Source organism: Ammodytes marinus, assembly GCF_949987685.1.
Source record: "Ammodytes marinus genome assembly, chromosome: 20".
Taxonomy (NCBI): Eukaryota; Metazoa; Chordata; class Actinopteri; order Uranoscopiformes; family Ammodytidae; genus Ammodytes; species Ammodytes marinus.
In genome coordinates, this window is record NC_137224.1 from 4,553,039 (window position 1) to 4,572,072 (window position 19,034).

A 19,034-nucleotide genomic window follows, 5' to 3' on the forward strand; every position below is an offset into this window, starting at 1 on the left:
CACACACACACACACACACACACACACACACACACACACACACACACCCCTCTCTTCTGCTCCATCCACTGTGGCTAATTCCGCCTGCCTGCCCTGCTCCCTTGGGCGTAATTGATTCTCATATCATTAACCGTATGTGGATCTATCCTGGGGGACACGCCCACTGTTTTCACTGCAAACTTTCTCGCTGGTTGAACCGGCGCACAGTACTCAGTGAGCTTGACTCTCTGTGTGCATGCAACAATGGCTACAATGTAAACTATCTGGTTATCTGCTTGGGCAGGCCTTTAAGTAGCTATCACCTCACCGATTGTTTGGTCTAGAAGCATGGGGAGACGTAAAAAGTGGAGGGTGTCCGTGCGGTCGCCATTTGCCACCGTGAGGGGTCGTTTGAGCCCCAGGAGGAAGGGTGTGGAGGGGCTGTGTGTGAGCAGTGTGATGGGGGTCCTACGCTCCCACACCTGGCTGGTAGGAGAGGAGGACGCGGCCCTGTTGACGGGCTGCCACTCAATGCCGCTGTGCAGACACCACAACCACCAGCGCTACCGCCAGCTGCACCAGAGAGCTCACTCCCTCTCTCTCTCTTTCTCTTTCTGCTCAGATGGAGGCAGCGAGGACCTGGCAGACCCACGCTCGCCCGGTCTAGACCCGCACCTCAGCCACGGCGGCCAAGGTAAGAAAAATGTACCAGATAACTCCCTTTGTTTTGATGTTTTTTTTTTTTTTTATGAATAATCACATGTGAAAAGTAGGGCTGCATGATATGAAAAGGTCAACTTGCGATATGGGATAACATTGTTGGATATTGCAATGACGACATCACTAAATAAATGAACAAATGCATAATATACAGTGTTAAAGGTGGAGTCAGTGATTCTGGAGAACAGTACTTGTCAAAAAATGTTTTGTCATAATTTATATTATTTTTAATATTTAATAAATTATATAATATTTCCATTGGAACAACATGGCATTATCATTAATCATCACTTAAGCAAACCTCTTCACCCCCTCCCCCCCCCCCCCCTTTACAACATTTTCTGGTAGGCTGCATCTGATTGGCCAAATATATTGACATGCAAGGGGTGTTGATATCGCAATAACGACACAATTTTTCGATATAAAGTACAGCCCTAGTCAAGAGTTTGTCTTATATTGTAATGGAGTGTGCAGAGCTGCTCCCAAAGTGCATTATGTGAGTGAATGAGTAGCCGGGTTGCATGAGGAACAGAGTGTGAGCTGTTTTTCAGACCTTTACCTTCATCATTTCCTGTAATATTTGTCTCTCGGCACTCGGCAGCGGTCTCTTCCCAGACTCCCCAATTCTACTCCCTTAATGTTCTCGGCAGCAGACACCAGTGGAGGCCTTGTTTGCCATGCTGTATTTCATTCAACTTTTTATAGCAAGAAAACTTTACGACCAAGGGAGATGAAGTTATAGTTACAGGGGAGGGAACTGTGTATGAAATTTATATTCTTGTAAGTTTTGCCTGTAAATCTGAGTTTACTTCTCGGCGGGATAGGCCTTTGTGCAAAAGTGAGATGTTTTATCATCAAAATGAAATGTCAGTGCTAGGCGGAGAATGTTTTCTGGTATACATACTGTAATTTTCCTTTTTCTTCCCTTCGTTTTGTCTGTTTTGAGCGGAAACATAAGTAGGTGTTTATGTGTTTATTTTGAGGCATGGAGTGGCCTCTTAAACATGTCAACAATCTAAAATAAAACACCACCAATTTTCACTTTCAAAGTGACTTCCATCTTTGCCCTCAATCGCACCGTTTTGAATGTTCCACTTCAGAATATCACTATTTTTTCATGAGGCCGTTCAGAAAAAACTATTCACAAAGTGTTTGAGTTTAAGTACCAAGAAGTGCTTCATTTAGCCACATTTAGTGTCACTCTCTAATTATAGGAGGATTATTTGAATGTGAAATGCTACATTCTCTACCTCAGTGAAGAGTAATTTGATAATAGTAGTAAAAATTGTGCGTTTTCACTCAATAGTAAAACACATTAAAGCATTTAGTTGAATCTTGACAACTGCTACCAGAATACCAGATTCCTCGTTGGTATTCACACCATGCAGGCTCTGCAGACATAAAGGGATAATTTTCATGCTGCTTTGGCTGTTGATTTTGCTTTCGCTGTGACCATTCCCCAGAGAATAGCTGCTGCCAGGGTCGTGTGTGTGTGTGTGTGTGTGTGTGTGTTTGCATTTGTTCCAGTGTTTTTACACCAGCATGCTTGCTTTACAACACCCTCTCTGACCCTATCCTAACCGTCCTACACGCTTCCTCTGGGACGTCCTAGTGTCTGATAATGGCTCCATGTCTCAGTGTGGCGGCTGCTATCTGAAGCGAGACCGCTGTTTGACCGCTCGGTTTGTCCATCTCCGTCTATAGGGAACAGGGCAGTCCGAGCCGGAACTGATTCGCAAAATGGATGTTGTTTTTACAGACAGCTTGGATGGTTTTTGGTTCACAGGGTGAATGTGTGTGTGTGTGTGTGTGTGTGTGTGTGTGTGTGTGTGTGTGTGTGTGTGTGTGTGTGTGTGTGTGTGTGTGTGTGTGTGTGTGTGTGTGTGTGTGTGTGTGTGTGTGTGTGTGTGTGTGTGTGTGTGTGTGTGTGTGTGTGTGTGTGTGTGTGTGTGTGTGTGTGTGTGTGTGTGTTAGGGTTGGGCAGAATCCAATTTTTGATACTATTAAACATTTTCCCAAATCATACCCCAGTTCATAGAATTACCATCTATTAATATGCATTTCTACTTCAACTGTAGCCTGTTTGTTTTAGTTTCTCAACTAACACTACATTTTACAAGATGACATTGAACTTATCACGATGCAGTTACCTACGCCTTATACTCATTTTTACTGAACAGCGCTCGAACACATCACAATGTAACTCAATACAACCTACGTTCGAAACGAAATAAACTTACCAAGTGAGTGCGTGGGAAGTAATTCAAGCTGCATTCTTATATCTAAGAGATGCCATACACAATGACAATTTTTTTAAACGATTTTACCGTATTACTACCCAACCTGTGTGTGTGTGTGTGTGTGTGTGTGTGTGTGTGTGTGTGTGTGTGTGTGTGTGTGTGTGTGTGTGTGTGTGTGTGTGTGTGTGTGTGTGTGTGTGTGTGTGTGTGTGTGTGTGTGTGTGTGTGTGTGTGTGTGTGTGTGTGTGTGTGTGTGTGTGTGTGTGTGTGTGTGTGTGTGTGTGTGTGTTGTTTGGTAAAGAAAAGAAAAAAAAAAGACGCCCTAAGTTATCATAATTTGTGGTTTTAGAAGCAAGAGAGGAAAATGGCTGGGTATAGAGCGGCTAAGTGTGCTCAGTCTGTAATTACTGCTCATTGTGCAAGATTTTTTCGTTTTTTTCCCCAAACAAAAACGCTTTCTCATGGTCATGACTGTGCTCTTTTTTTAGCTTTTGTTTAAACACATCTCAGATGGTTTAGAAAATCCTCCCTTTTATTATATGAAGATGGTTAGGTTATTTGTGTAACCGTGGAGCTAACGGAGGGTCAGTCAGTCAGTCAGGCAGGCTGTAGTTTACAACACGACTGTAAACTGCACGTGTTGCCTTCAGGGCTGTTCCCTCTTCTGGGTCACGCCAATTCTGGCTGCGCTCGATAGATACTGCCGCGTCACAGATGAGATATCAGAATCCAGGGATCAGGCTGAGGTGACGTCAGAATAAACTGTCATAGACTTTCTACAGTGGTTAACAAAGAGAAACACCAGTCGAATCCAGTTTACATTCACAACACAGCCTTTCCCGGCATCTTCCCGGGTTAGGGAATGTTACTAGGTCTTGAGGTGAGACATTTTCGAAGTAGATCTGCCGGAAAAGAGGATTCTGGCTTTCATTCACCTATGACCCCTTCCCAGGGAAATGCCAGAATATTACTCAGAAAGGGGTGCATGTCTGTATGAGGCTCAATGCAGTCCAACTCAGTGGCCTACGTTCTAGAATAATTAGTCGATCGACAGTTAATTGTGTAGATAATCAATCAATTGTTTATTATCAAGCAAAATGCCAAACATGCTGCTGTTTCTTCCTTTGCTAAAACTGACTGTTATTCATCCAACCCTAATGTATTTCTATCTAATGTAGAGAAAAAGCCTCTCTCTCAGACTATTCCTCTCCTGTCCCCTCCCTTCCTGCAGGTGGCAGCATAGACAGTGACTGTGCCTTTGAGGGAGACTACGCCGTGCCCCTGTCCCACATGACTGAGGGCATGCAGCACATTCGCATGATGGAGGGCGTGTCGCGCTCGCTGCCCTCCTCCCCACTACTCACACACCAGACCATCAGTGTGAGGCTGCAGCCCGTCAAGAAGCTCACAGGTAAATACACTATATACACTCTGTCCATGGTAAATACACTATAGCAGACCCATGCATAGTGTAACCAATTGAATTTAGTTTGAGCGGTGTTGTCACATAGAAATCCCACAGCCAACAACACAGATGTGGGCTGAATAAATGTGGTTCAAATTTGTCTTGTATACTATGCACAATCTTGCCTGTAGCTGTCCTCCCTCTAAGACTCATTAGATTAAGCGTGCACGCGCGCACACACACACACACACACACACACACACACACACACACACACACACACACACACACACAGCCTCCCTTAACCCTTTCACTATAGGCAGGGTAACTAATCTCCGAGTCACACATTGGTGATCAACGCACATTTTATATGAGACAAAGTGAAGAGGGAGTGGTGTGGCGCCTCACTCTGATGCTTTTTAGATAAGCTGTAATGACTGACCCGCTAATTGTGGCTTGGAAACATACAGCAAACTAAGGCCTGGCTGGCTGCGGCAAACACACTGCTATCTCCTGTAATGTCTCCTAATCACCAAAGTCCTTTTCATCTAATTGACGGAGCCGAGAAACAGCTGATGGGCTGTGAGGCCGTGGTCAGCTCTGCTCTGCTTCTATCGCCATCCATCTCTCACACCACTAATCGTTTTCCTCTCCACACTCATCTCTGACATTCAGGGAATGTGGGAACTGCACACACACACACACACACACACACACACACACACACACACACACACACACACACACACACACACACACACACACACACACACACACACACACACACACACACACACACACACACACACACACACACACACACACACACACACAAATCCCTCTTTCTCGTTCTCTCTCTCTCTGTCTCTCCATTTAACTTGATTATGAGTCTGTGTCATGTTATTAAGGGGGGAAGCTTGTGGTCTTGTACATAAGGCATCCGTGGACATCCCAGGCTTTACTTTACTGCTGCTGCTGCTGTGTTGGATTTCAGATTGCATTATATGAAATACATTATTGACATTGCGGTTTGCAGCCAATTTCAGTGCAGCAGCCTCCGCACGGAAGAAGTGAGTGAGTGTGGGTGTGAGGGAGTTGAAAAGCTTGATTCAGTCACCACTAGGGTGCACCAGCCTCTCAGATACACCAGATCGTTAACCATTTTCTAATCTGCCATTGGGGGGAACTGTGTTTTATTTTTTTACATCACACAGAATGATTTATAGTCTCTCCTTGGTCGTCCAAACTGTGGGCTTTTAAAGGGGAAATACGCCAAAAACTGGTTTTCTTTCAGTCGTTAAGTGGTTGTGCCACACTGATATAATGGGCTCTGTTAGTGTGTGTGTGTGTGTGTGTGTGTGTGTGTGCGCGCGTGCACGTAATATGATCCATAAGAGGCTCTGTTTTGAGGGGGATCAGGATTTGATATTAACTTTTTCTAGCTTGCTTCTTTGCTGTTAATGAAGCCATATTTGTTGTTTACTAAATGTTTTAGGACTAAGTTGATGTCTGCACTTTCAGCTGCTTGAAACAAATTCAATTTCTAGAGCATCAGCAAGTATTGTGTGTGTGTGTGTGTGTGTGTGTGTGTGTGTGTGTGTGTGTGTGTGTGTGTGTGTGTGTGTGTGTGTGTGTGTGTGTGTGTGTGTGTGTGTGTGTGTGTGTGTGTGTGTGTGTGTGTGTGTGTGTGTGTGTGTGTGTGTGTGTGTGTGTGTGTGTGTGTGTGTGTGTGTGTTTCTTAATGTCAGTCAGAGAGGAGAATGCTGTTTAACTGAAGCACACTGATGTGTGGTGCACGTCCAAGCCTGACGTAGGGATTGGTCTCTTACCTGCAGTATCGTCACACCTGTCGTCAGCTGGCTTGTTATATTATGCCAGTCAGGTGCACTCTAGTGTGTGATATTGCTGTCTGTTGTACAAAAAAGCTCAGAATTTTAGTTTTTGCCATACAATTATGATTGTGTTGAGCCGGTGTGGCCTCATAGGACTGGTATCTGTAGGTCATAAAAGGTGAAGAGGCTCCCTTACTGTATATGCCAACCTCCCCCCTCAAGCATTATGTCATCATATCACACGCTGATGTGACATTTCACGTATAAAACAACAAGCTCTGTCTGTCTGTCTGTCTGTCTGTCTGTCTGTCTGTCTGTCTGTCTGTCTGTCTGTCTGTCTGTCTGTCTGTCTGTCTGACTCTATGACAGCAGCATCATCATGGTCAAAGCCCTCCAGTGCCCCTGTGTCTGCTGCTCTCAAGTGGCACTGAGCAGCAGATTGCACCAGGCCTCGACCAACCCCGGCTTTTCTCACCCTTTAATTAATTCAACTCAGCACCACTTCCCGCACAGCTTGACAGGGTGTGTGTGTGTGTGTGTGTGTGTGTGTGTGTGTGTGTGTATGATTGTTTGTGCATTTGTATGTGTGTTGGCAACAGAGGCCAGAGGTGGCAGAAGAGCAACATTAGAGAGCAAATAGCAGCAGGTCCTCAAGGCTGCAGTACTTTGATCTCCCTGTGGTGGTCTCTCTTTCTCTCTTTCTCTCTCTCTCTCTCTCTCTCACTCTCTCTTTCTCTCTCTCTCTCTCTCTCTCTCACTCTCACTCTCACTATCTCTCACACACTCTCTCTCTCTCTCTCTCTCTCTCTCTCTCTCTGTCTCTCTCTCCCCTCGCCCCCGCCCTCCTGTGTAGAGCCCCTGATTGGTTTTTAGGCAGCCAGCGAGTGGTGCTAGTGTGTCGGTGAGGGGCTTGAGTTATTCAGACCTCAAGGCCCTCTGATAGCGCATTGAAAAAACGCCATGAAAGCGTTGACCTTTTTAGAGAATCATTGAGTTTGTGATTTAATCGACGGCCGCCTGCCTGCAGCCTCTCGAGGGGGCCCTCACATGCTCCGGGGGTCAGCAGCTTGTGAAGCAGGCTGGTGAGGGCCACGGGATACCATGCACCGCCCTGGCAATACTGCACTCATTTCACAATAATTTTTTTGGTTGTTGTTGTTGGTGGGATCACAAGTAGGGAACATTGGTTTTCAATGGACATTAAAGGTGTTACGAGGACCTTTTAAATATGTGTGAAACAGTCTCATGATTCCTCTGATTATCATAAATGACATATAACAGCAAACGAGACCATAAGTGCAAAGAATACTGTTTTTATATGGTTTTTCTTTATGCCTTTGTCATGGGTACGTGCCCAGGAACTACAGCTGGCACTGTAAAAACACAACCGATTTTGTCCAAAGGAGGTGCTAGAATGAACACAAACTGAAAGTTCCTCGGAGCATCTTTAAATAATATAAAAAAAAACAGATTCAATGTATCTGCAAATACGACCATTTATTTTGGCTGCGGTGTCAGGTTTTCTACCCAAAAATATGAAAAGTAAGTTAGTTTTTATTCACGCACTACGTTTTTATATATTGTGGGTGTCGGCCGGAAAATGCACCTGTTGAAAGACGGAAGTTTTACTATATAATAAATAACTGAATACATCTTCATCTCAGCAGTGGTGGATGATGCCATCTTTAGTAACTGTAGCTTCTTGTCTTTGAAGGCCACTGTAGCTTGTGTACATTTTCCGAACGTGGAAGTTACCCTGCAATCTAGAACTTACACCACTCTACATGACACCAAAATACACCTTTTACTGGAGAGTTTGTACATCTGAGCCTCACTTTGTCTAAGATGTTATGCCAACACTGGGCCTTGATTGTCTTTGTAACTGTTACGATTTGACATAATTGCACGGAAAATGTTCACTTTGCAAACACATTTTTAGATGAAAGCAATTACACAATATCTGGGATTCTTTTTTTCCCTCTCTCCTGCTGTGCACTCCTTGAAAACACATGTCTTCACCAGCGGGGTTCACTCTAGAAAATGCAGCATTCCTTCATAGTCATGCATGTTTTACAGATGGCGGCATCCGTCTTCACGTTGGCTATTTTTAGTCGGCTCTTGTGCGAAACTTTTTCATCTAAAATGAATGCCGGTTACATTCAAGCCATCGCCAAACGTATTGACATAAAGCTGATTGAGCCAATATCAGCTCCACAAAACTCTCTCTGTATTTCTCAGTACGGCTGCGTTTACAAACTGGTGTCACCCCATGACACTGGCGCGGGAGCTCAGAAAAATCCCAAGAAGAAGCGGCCAAGAAATGTTTCAGTTGTTGATTCTACTGCTAATAAAAAAAAAAAAAACTGAACGTATAGCTGAAGATATAAAATCCATGCACGATCACCAAAGGCTTACCTCATGTAAATGCGCCGACAATGTTGTTGTAAATACTATTATATAGAATTCTTCATTGGGACAATAGAAGTTACGCACTATAGCTTTTAAGACGATGAGTGGCAGTGATCCCTCACTCTGGCAGCGATATCTCACTGGCCCCATTGTGTATGAGTTGTTTTAACTGATTGCTTATTTGTTCCTCTAATAAACACTTCACTCAAGTGTCACGCCCGGCCCCGGAGACGCTGCCCTACGGTTGATTGATCGGCGGCCTCCACGCTCCACTCAGTAACATTTAAAGAGAATTATTTCAACATCGCTCACCCAGATTGCACTGCGTTTCCTCCTAATTAATGGCGGCAATCAATACAATTACTGCCTCTCTCCAATGGATCGGAACATAAAGGTGGAAAATTGCATCTGGCCTTTAAAAAAAAAAATGAAAAAAAAACGAGAATAGGCTTGATTCAATGGTACCACCTCGTTTTTTTTTTCTCCCACTCTTGCTGCAATTAACGCAGCGATATGAGTATGTCTAAAATCAATTGTCTCAGTGATGCTTGCAGTTAAATAGAGTGATGTGCGGATGAGAGGCAATGCTACTACAGTTTAGCGAACTTCTAAGTGGTCATGTGATGTTGTGTAGACAGTGTGCTGAAAAACTGCTGAGTCAGCGTGTAGGTCTTGTGTGTGTGTGTGTGTGTGTGTGGGTGTCCGTAAAAGGTCCATATGAAAACAGTGGAGCTCTGTTAAATTAGTGTACTCATGATGAACCCTGCACCTGTGTCATTGTTTTAATTTTGTACCTGTCTTCATAGAGTTAATGGGATGACTTTTCTGGGATATTTTATTGCACAGATACAATGGAATTTAATGCAGTTTCATTCTGTCTAAAGCCCCATAGCTGTAACTTATGTCCAGGCACAATTTGTTTTAGGGGATTTTCAAAAGGAATGTGGGGAATGCAGGGTATCATTACGTGATGAGTAGATGGGGCAAGGCTAATGTACTCCCTAATGTACAGTCGGACACCTGTTCAGTCAGGGTTTCAGCTGGTCCACTTGAACTTCTTTATATGCTATGAGGTAGTTTTATTTGAACTACAATGAATCATTTTGTATGTCAAATCTTTACCTGCAAAGTGACTTTGGCTGCCAGCTGAATTAAGGCTGGTGATGTCACCGCTTTAAACTGCTTCTTGTCATGATGTAATGGAACACTAACCTGCAGTGCCGCGTGCCTTCAACATTTTATCATATCCTATCCCCTCGGGGTAGTTTTTGAAACAAAGGCTGACATTTTGGGACCTCTCTCTCTCTCTCTCTCTCTCTCTCTCTCTCTCTCTCTCTCTCTCTCTCTCTCTCCCCTCTCTCCCTCTCTCCCTCCACGCCCCTTGAGTCTACCTGGCTATTTATATGGCATCTGGCGTATTTTAAATGAACACTGACATTCGGGATGTCTCAATCACCACGCCTCCTTAACCAGCATTCCACCTTGAGAGAAATACGGCGCTTAAATTATTATCATTATTTTTCTTGCCTCAACCGTCCCAGCTACCAGGGAACCTCCACATACGTTGTTCCTTTGAAAGCAACAGTGACATTTTCAGCTGCAAAAAAAAAACATAAAAAAAAAAAAAGAGTTAAGTGTAGGGAAGTAGTACGGTAATTGAGATGGAAGTATGATGCCTTCAGGAGCTGCACTAAAAAACAAGTTGGAATAAGTGCCTTGACAGAAATTCTTGTCATGTTTATGTCGTTGGCTGAATAGTTAGCATGTTTGAGCAATGAGTTATCAACCACAAAGGTGCATTTTTCTTTATTACGCGTATGTATCAGATCTTTTGGAAGGTGTGTGTCACTGGAAATCTGTAACAATAACTGTCTGCTATTTGTTGCAGCTTGTGTTAAAAAAGAAAGTAAACTGCCATCATCTCTGTCAGGTAAATACAAGACAAAGACATAAAGATGATAAACTAGGCATATTTGCGATGACAAAACAACACATAATTCAAACCAAGCTTTGTTTCATAAACATGAAAGGAGCTAGATGTATTATTTGAAGACAACACACATTTTCTAGTTTGCCTTAAAAGGAACATTTAAGATCTTAACACATCTCTTCAAATTAAGTTATTTTTTCCCTTTTGATTACAGGAAACAATGTCTAGGTTAAAGATGTTTGTTTACTGATGCTTCTCTTCTCTTTTTTCTCCTTTTATAAAACCTCCTGGAGCGAGCCGGTATCTGTGCTCATTTGAATGATAATAGCGCCTTACAGTTAAAGCCCGGCACGTGATCATACACCCCCACTGTGGATTAGGGTTGTGCATTTGTTGTTGACAAAAATCCTATAATGCACATCACTTATATCCTGCCACAGATGCTAATATACAGATATTTTTCACCCCATACATTTTTTTTTTTTAAAATAAATCATTGTCTACAGTGTTTTAATGGTGGGGATGGTCCCAGGTTTTTACAATGTAAGGGCCCAGGACTCTTAGTGCAAATAACCCAGACACTCAAAAACTTTAAGGCTTGTTGGCAACGTGCTGTAAAATGGTGTGTAGGGAAATGAGTGTGACGGGTGGGGGGGAGATTAATAGCAACGACTTAGGAAAACAGTGTAACGGATATAAAAGTCCCGGCAAAATTCTTAAGGCGGCGCACAATAAACTCTGGGCTCCTGTGGGGGTTTTGAACCCCCTAAAATAGCCGTAAAAAACATGGCTGCAGCTGTGCAAATACAGTGTTCAAGGGTAAAACAAGGACAGACACGGGGGGTGAGTGAGCCCAGGAGGAAATTGGAAGTCGGTTTTATTGAAAGCCTTGTTTCGTTTTTTTTTTACTCATCTTGTGATCTGATATGTCCCCGAAGCTCTGTCAACCACCCGCAAAAAAACTGTGTCCCTTTAATAATACCCTCCTCCTTCCCCTAATTCTTTTTTTCATGCCATTTTTCTTGCCTCCCTCAATACCCACCCTTTTTTTCCTCCCCCTCCTTTTTTTTTGCACTGCGGTTGCCATGACAACAGCAGCACTGCACCATTCATCTGTTGGAGACCTGGGTGCTCCTGTTCCTGTAGAGAGAGTGTGTGTGTGTGTGTGTGTGTGTGTGTGTGTGTGTCTGTGTGTGTGTGTGTGTGTGTGTGCGTGTAAGCGCGCGCCTCCCACATCTATACATAACACGCTAAGCGCTAATGCAGTCACGGAGCTGGTGCGAACGAATGAGGCGCTCTCTCTCTCTCACTCACTATCCCTTTCCGGCTTCTCACAAGAACCAAAAAGAACACCTTCCCTATAGTGTTGATTTGCCTATTTCATTTTTTGATTTATTTCATAGTGGGCGAAGGGTTTCCATTCACCTGCTAGCCCCTGGGTGCTGCTGCTGCTGCCATAGCTAAGGTGTCACCTCTGTGTCCCCCGGTGACACAGTGACTGCTGCGTTCTTCCATCCTACTTCCCTTATCCTCTCTCTCTCTCTCTCTCTCTCTCTCCTCCTCCTTCTCCCCCTCTCACTCCTCCCTCCCGTCACTGCCATATCTGCCTGGCGCTGTATCAGTTACTGCGACTGAATTGAGCGGGCAGCATCGGCACTGAAACCTGTGGACATTTCTGGTCTAAGACAGACAGAGAGAGAGAGAGAGAGAGAGATTCTCTACCTCTCCACTTGTCCACCCTCCCTGCTCCACTGCAGGTGTATATATTTCTTCTACTATTTTTTTTTTTTCCGTTTTCTTTTCTTCTCTATATTTTGTTGTTTGTTTTTTGATGAGCTGGTCATCGCTCGGGGACGAAGGAGTGCTCGCGTCGCTGGAGGGGCAAGTGGGAGGGCAGCTGGTGCCTGCGTACTCCAGCCTTCAGGAATGCCAGATCTGGTTTGAGAATGGTGAGCGCTGCCACACCCTCCGTTTTTTAAGCCTCTTCCATTCCCTCCATATCTCACCCAACCCCTCTCCCCTTTCACCTGCTGCTCCACCTTTAACTCGGCCAGAGACTTATAGGTCTCTCTCTGTCCGATCTATGGTCTTTACAGCTGTGTGTGTGTGTGTGTGTGTGTGTGTTGGTCACTGGTTTCGAAATGACGTTGGTTTGTGCAGATATTTGGGGGTGTTATTAATTGGAGGAGCGCAAGAAAAAGTGAATTTCTCTCCATGCATTGTAATGATGCATTCGTCAAAAGTGCTTGAGCTCTAATGACATCGTAGGCTCGAGGACCTGTGAATCAACCCGAGTGCCTTAATGTAAGTGTTCTTTTTTTTGCGTGCTTTTTTTTTTTGTGGCGAGATCCTCTGTTTCATGCGTCAGCGTGGGTGAGCATTCAATTGTCTCTTATGTGTGTGTGTGTGTGTCTGTGTGTGTGTGTGTGTCTGTGTGTGTGTGTGTTAGAGTGTGTGTGTGTGTGTGTGTTAGAGTGTCTAAGCACAAGCTGTGGGCGGCTAATGGTGCTTGTACTTGTTGTGCGTGTCTCACTTTTTCCTTGCAGAGAGCATCATATCTAGCATATGGTTGCGTAAATGGTTTTGAAGTTGATATGGGGGGAATAGTTACTCCCGCCCTACCTCACCATACAGCAGCAGCAGAGGCAGCATTAACAGCTTGTTATTATGTACCAGAATCACCCTATCATATGCCTGGGAATGGGGGATATAGTTCCTCGTTTTGGTTCCAGTGCTGCGGGCCTTGCCTCCCCTGCCTTCCTGTTTAGTCCCCGGGGAACCTTACGAGCTGGTGTGTGTGTGTGTGAACAGAACAAAATGTCTCAATAACAGTGTCTGCCAGCAACACACAAGCACCCTCATCAGCATCTGCTCCATGCCTATAGTCTCAGGTGAATGGCTTGTGATGAGGCGCCCGCAAGCCAGTTTTTCACACCACTTAGCATCGCCACCTGGAGAGTGTTGTGATGGGCTTTACCTTGTCAGCTGGCATTCATTGCAGCTAGATGACACTAAGAACATCTATTTCAAGGTGGATGAAGGTGGAGTCAGTGATTCTGGAGAATGCTTTTTGTAAAAAAAAAAATCCACTTTTTTTTTGTCAAAATCAGTGAATATCTCCTAATGATCTGTTACCTGTCCAGTCCTTTGTTTGCGCCAAAAGAAATTCTGGTGTTAATACACAGTTTAGGATCTGTAAATGGCTATGTAAACAAAGGGTATGTGAACAAAGGCGGCTAGCAACTTGCCCATTCACAGAGCCTATGCTGTGTATAAACATTGGATTTGTTTTCTTCAGTGTACAGACAGGTAGCGGATCGTGAGGAGATATTCACTGATTTTGACAAAAAAGTGATTTTGACGACAGGCATTCTCAAGAGTTGCTGACTCCCCCTTTAATAGTCATGGTGATTGTGTCCAATGTGTAGGAATGTGTCCAGGGTCTTGGGATCCCTCATAGGATTACATAGATGATTCTGGAAGAGTGGTGAAATGCAGCATCCATCCATGCTTATGACACAAGCCTTTTCTGTATTATATATCCTTTTTTCCTCTCTAGACGTTTTATTACAAGAAAAATCTAAAAATAGCCCCTGAACTGGCAGTCTTGTTTATGAGTTATAGAATGACACAGTATGGCTGGGGACGTGGCTGACACAGTATATCCCCAAGGTTATTCTCCTCTCTCTCTCTTTCTCCTAGCATCTTGGCAGTCTATGGCAGTGCCTTTGAGCTCATTTTTATTCACAAGTCATGTCCGCTTCAGTCTGGCTTCTTGAATTGCCGGCTTCTCCAATTGATGAGGCCCACTTACCTGAAATCATCCAGATAAAAAAACCTTCTATACTCTACTGTGGTTCAGAGTGCTATTGATTCATATAATTGCTCAATTTCAGCAATGTCAGAAAAATGGCATATGAGGACAAGACAAGTTATAGAATAAATATGACGGGTTATCTAAAATCCAACTCTTTTTAGTGGAGTTTTTATGCATCTCTTAAGGTCACACACACATTGAAAAATATAACTGGACTTCTAGAAAAAATGCTCTCGAAATTGGCTAACCAGTGTCTCGTGGGCTACGTGCACCATTCAGTGACAGTATGGCGTCTAGATTTCTGATGGAGCTGCAGGTCGCTTTCAACAATCAATCCTGATTACAAAAGCCGCCTAGCTCAGTGACTCTAACGCCGGTGGGCACAGCCTGTACTGTACATGACACCCACTATAAATCAACCGTTGACGACACCACACACCACAGTCCTTTTTTTTTCTTCTCGCTGCAAAAGGTTAAAGGAGGAATCTAATTATGAGCTGCAGTCAGTGCATACCGGAGTCGTTGAAACTTGAAAATTGTGAAAAACTGTCAAATGCGTAGAATCTGAATTAGTCATGGAAAGGAGCCAGTATATTGCTAAACTCTCTTAACAACTCCCTTGGGATCTAGAGTTACAATCTTTTATAATGATGAGAAAGGACACAGTTAGTGCCGCCATTAACGAGATGAAGTCATCCAACTCTGACCATAGTCGTCTCCCAGTGTCCAGGTTAACATCCTGCCCAAATGTTCCTCAAAGCTTTTTTTAGGGGCTACAATTGACCCTCTGCTAAAGAAATACAATCTATAACAGATGGGTTCTGTTTGCAAACCCATTACAAGCCCATCTGAAAATCTCCCTATTCCCAGGTAAACTTAAAAAGTAACCGGTTTTCCTAACAATGCACCTGCGTCATCTGAAGCATATAACAAAAGGTTTTAGATTGGTTAGTAACCCAAACGCACCAATTTGAAAAAGTCATTCAGGTGGGAATCGTTGTTGGCTGTTCTTTTGACAGTTTTTGACGAAGTGGATCGTGACAATTCTCCCTGAAGAATGGTTGGGTGTCTTGGGTTGTTGTCTGGTTTTTCTTCGTACTTATTTGTGGTAATGACATTGGGGTTCCTCAGGGAACCATTCTGGGTCCATTTCTATTTTAATTATAGCATCAAATTTATATGGATTTTTATACATTTATCTCAATAGAATGGACTGTTTCCTGTGGCTAGAATTTTAACAAATGCTGCAGCTTTAACATAAGCTTTAAATAACCTACCACCTACCCGTATGCTGTTATATAATGATGATATAAGGCTATATATATATATTAGACATCCCCATTGTTTCACACAGTAAACCGCCAAGGGCTGCCCATCCAATTTTTTCGTCTTCTGCGTTTTAATTTGGAATAATGTTGCATCCAGGCCTTTTATGTTTTTGCTCTTTAATCCCTAGTGTTTCATACATTTCCATTAAGATACTTTACTCTTCTAAACACATAAACATTGCGTTGTTACTGATTATTTCATCCCTCTGATTTGTAATGCTAAAAACAAAAGTCTGCGGCGTACACATAAAGTTACTATGTCTATCTGAACTATCTGGTTGTTGCTCATCATTTTGATCTTATTTGGGAGATTTAGCCGTATACCTTCTGGAATCAAAAAATGCTACACTAGAGAGGAAAAGAGAAACCCGCAGTGTGCTATAAATAGCGGTGATAATGATTTGCTTACAAAACAGAGCAGTGGGTTACATATAGCACCTCACTGCTTCCTCCTGCAAACTCTGATGGTAGTGGAGAGCTGAGCAAACATTTCTCTGTTGTGAACACACACACACACACACACACACACACACACACACACACACTCACAGAGGGCCGCAAAGAAGTGTGCTATTGTGTGTGTGTGTGTGTGTGTGTGTGTGTGTGTGTGTGTGTGTCTGTGTGTATGTTTGTCCATGCATGTCAAAAGCCCTTACAGGCCACTGCACAGGACCACACAGTGACACCCTGCCTTCTGTATTAACATTCACCCCGCTTGTCTGTCTGCTGTTAACTTATTGGCTCAGTCATTTGAGGGAGTTCAACCGCTATGAGGCATTTGTCTGGATCATATCTATCGGTCTGCGTGGCTGCAAACTGCCTGCTCACTATGTCGTTGGGATTACATAAGAGCAACAGTTGATTGGGGCTATTAATTTTCCAAAAGAAAAAATAATTTTCTTTTGGTAATTCTTAAAATAGTGCTGGATTACCAGAAACATCTTAATCGAAACCTTCAAAATCACGAGTCATGCAATGCTTTTCATCGACTATCAGTGTCTTGATTTAAGGTGAATGAACTGCAGGTAAAGAGGGTCAAATGTTTATGACACTTTACCAGTTTACATCAAACATTTTTACAGAACAGATTTAGGTTGCAGCCTTATTTTTTATTTGATGAACTAAATGTAGCCTACATGTCTTAAAATGCATTCTCTGCATGTTTTAAGGAAGAAAAAGTATCATAAATCAGACAACTAACAACTTATGAACAAATCCTTCTGTAATAACCTTCAGAATAGTGCAAAGATTGACTATAGAAAGTTTAGTTGATGTGAATGCTTTAGTTTAGAAGTTGAGAATATTCAGGTATTGAAAATACTAATGTTGAGATACTGGCCGTTAAAGATGGTTCTATCAGAGAAATATACAGACAATTACAGACAATACTAAAATAAACACCTCGATGTACATTTTGGACCTTTTATTTATACTAGTATGACAGAAGATGAAGATGCAGCCATATAGCCATAGAATCACAAATTGACCAGTGTTGTAATTAATCCCATATCCTCTAATCCTTTATTATGTAACGGCACAGAATCAACCATCTCGTCATGATTTTTCTCATTGACGTGGGTGTGGTCCTCAAGCTAAACGTAGCCGCGAGGTTATAAATATCCCCACAAGGAGCCGTACTCCAGCTGGGGCAGAGGTCAAGGCAGCCTGGCTATTATTAGTCCACTATATATCAAGTGGTGTGTCCTTGGCAATTACGCTACTCTCGCTCTCTTAAGGTGGTATCGTATTTGACAGCGTTCTACGGCTTTCGCTGTTGTCCTCAGGCATTCGGCGTGAAGGGCCTCCCCCTGTGTGTGTGTGTGTGTGTGTGTGTGTCTGTGTGTGTCTGTGTGTGTCTGTGTGTGTCCCTGGTGAGTTATTGTATGTGAAAAGTTCACGGTCAGAGCGCTGTGTCAACTCGCCACCAAAGAGTGCAGAAACCACCATGCGAAAAAGCAAAGTTAACAGTGTCCTAACCCCTCAGTGTTATAACAGTAGCTACTGTACTGTGCTTCTACTAGCTGAGTCATGGGTCTTTCAGGAATTAGGGCTTTGTTCGCTAAAGTAGACAGCTGCCCAGAAAGCCTCAAGTATGGACATACGGAGGACGTACACAACAGGGATTTAGTCCAGAGATGGTGTGATAAAAATAAAGCTGCTCGGAGCAAAGAGATGGTCCAGTGTGGCCAGATTTGATAACAAAAAAAAAAATACCCTGCTGAACTACTTTTTAAATAGTCTCAAGCTGGAGGACTTTGTATTATACGCAGTACAATTGATAAGTCTTTTTAGTGAAGTGTTATAAAGTTCCATTACGAACAATGAAATGATACACACAGTAGTATTAAGGTGCAAGCTCAGTTGACAGCAGCACATTCAATACATCAAAAGAAAATGTTGCAGGTCAAAAATTCATTATCGAAAAAGTCTCTAAAATGTGCTTTTGAGAACAATTGCTTTGATTTCCGATAGCACTTTGGGCCCAGATTAGGAAAAAAGCCCCATTGTGTTTTGTCAGTCGAATTCAGTGTTAACTTGAGAACCATCTGAAAGGACCTGTGTGAGGATTACTAACTATGTCCCTTCCCTCTGTCTAGTTGCTTTTCAACAAAGTCTTTTAAAGAATCCAATCGCGCCACTCTTGTTCCACGGCTGCATACCGATTACCGCCTTGTGAAAAATCAATGTGATTTTCAGACACTTTGATGGAAATAAACAGCCTAGAATACTACCCTGGGCAAAATCTACACCAGTTTGTGGATGTAGCTTTGATTTCATTACATTTTGTTCTATGGGTTGTCTTTTCTCTGGCCGATGTGAGGTATATGTCAAACGTTGAATTAACAGCTCTCTCGGCGAAAGGGAGAGCTCGGGTAATGAGCGTTCTCAGGAAAATTTTTGCTCTGAAAATGGTGCCCGTGCCTCACCTTGTCTCGACTAATCCCCCCAAAAGGATGTAATGAAAGACACACACACACACACACACACACACACACACAAACACACACACTGGCACACAAACATAAAAGAGAGAGAAGCAGTTTAGCTAATGGACTGTCAGCGGCCATTGTTTTTTTGCGTCTGTGACTGAACAGTTCGCTTGTGTTGCGCACGGCAACATCTGGTCGGCATTGTGTTGTTCAACAAGTCAACAAGACAAACACAGCAACTCCACAGTGGTCTCTCTGTCTTAGCGGGATCACGGTGTGCACACTGTGAACTACCCTCTGGGCCAAACATTAAGGCTGCTGAAGTTAATGTTAAACAACATGTCGAAAGTTCTCAGTATCAAGGCAGCCTACATTAATTACCCACCACATCTGGGTTAATTTAGCTGTAATGTATTAAAGGAACGCTACACTGATTTTATTATT

The 19,034-nt window shown here is 43.2% G+C and overlaps 1 protein-coding gene across 1 annotated transcript in view; it reads left to right on the top strand.

The window, feature by feature from the left end:
* Positions 1-327: 327 nt before the first annotated feature.
* LOC307267354 (protein TANC1-like) overlaps positions 328-19,034 on the top strand; it is a gene marked incomplete at both ends in the record, with an annotated part of 28,896 nt that continues 10,189 nt past the window's right edge. The window contains 2 exons of the mRNA XM_080049667.1: positions 328-673; positions 4,171-4,350. Of these exons, the coding sequence (XP_079905793.1) occupies positions 328-673; positions 4,171-4,350 (526 nt within the window). The remainder of the gene's footprint in view (positions 674-4,170; positions 4,351-19,034) is intronic.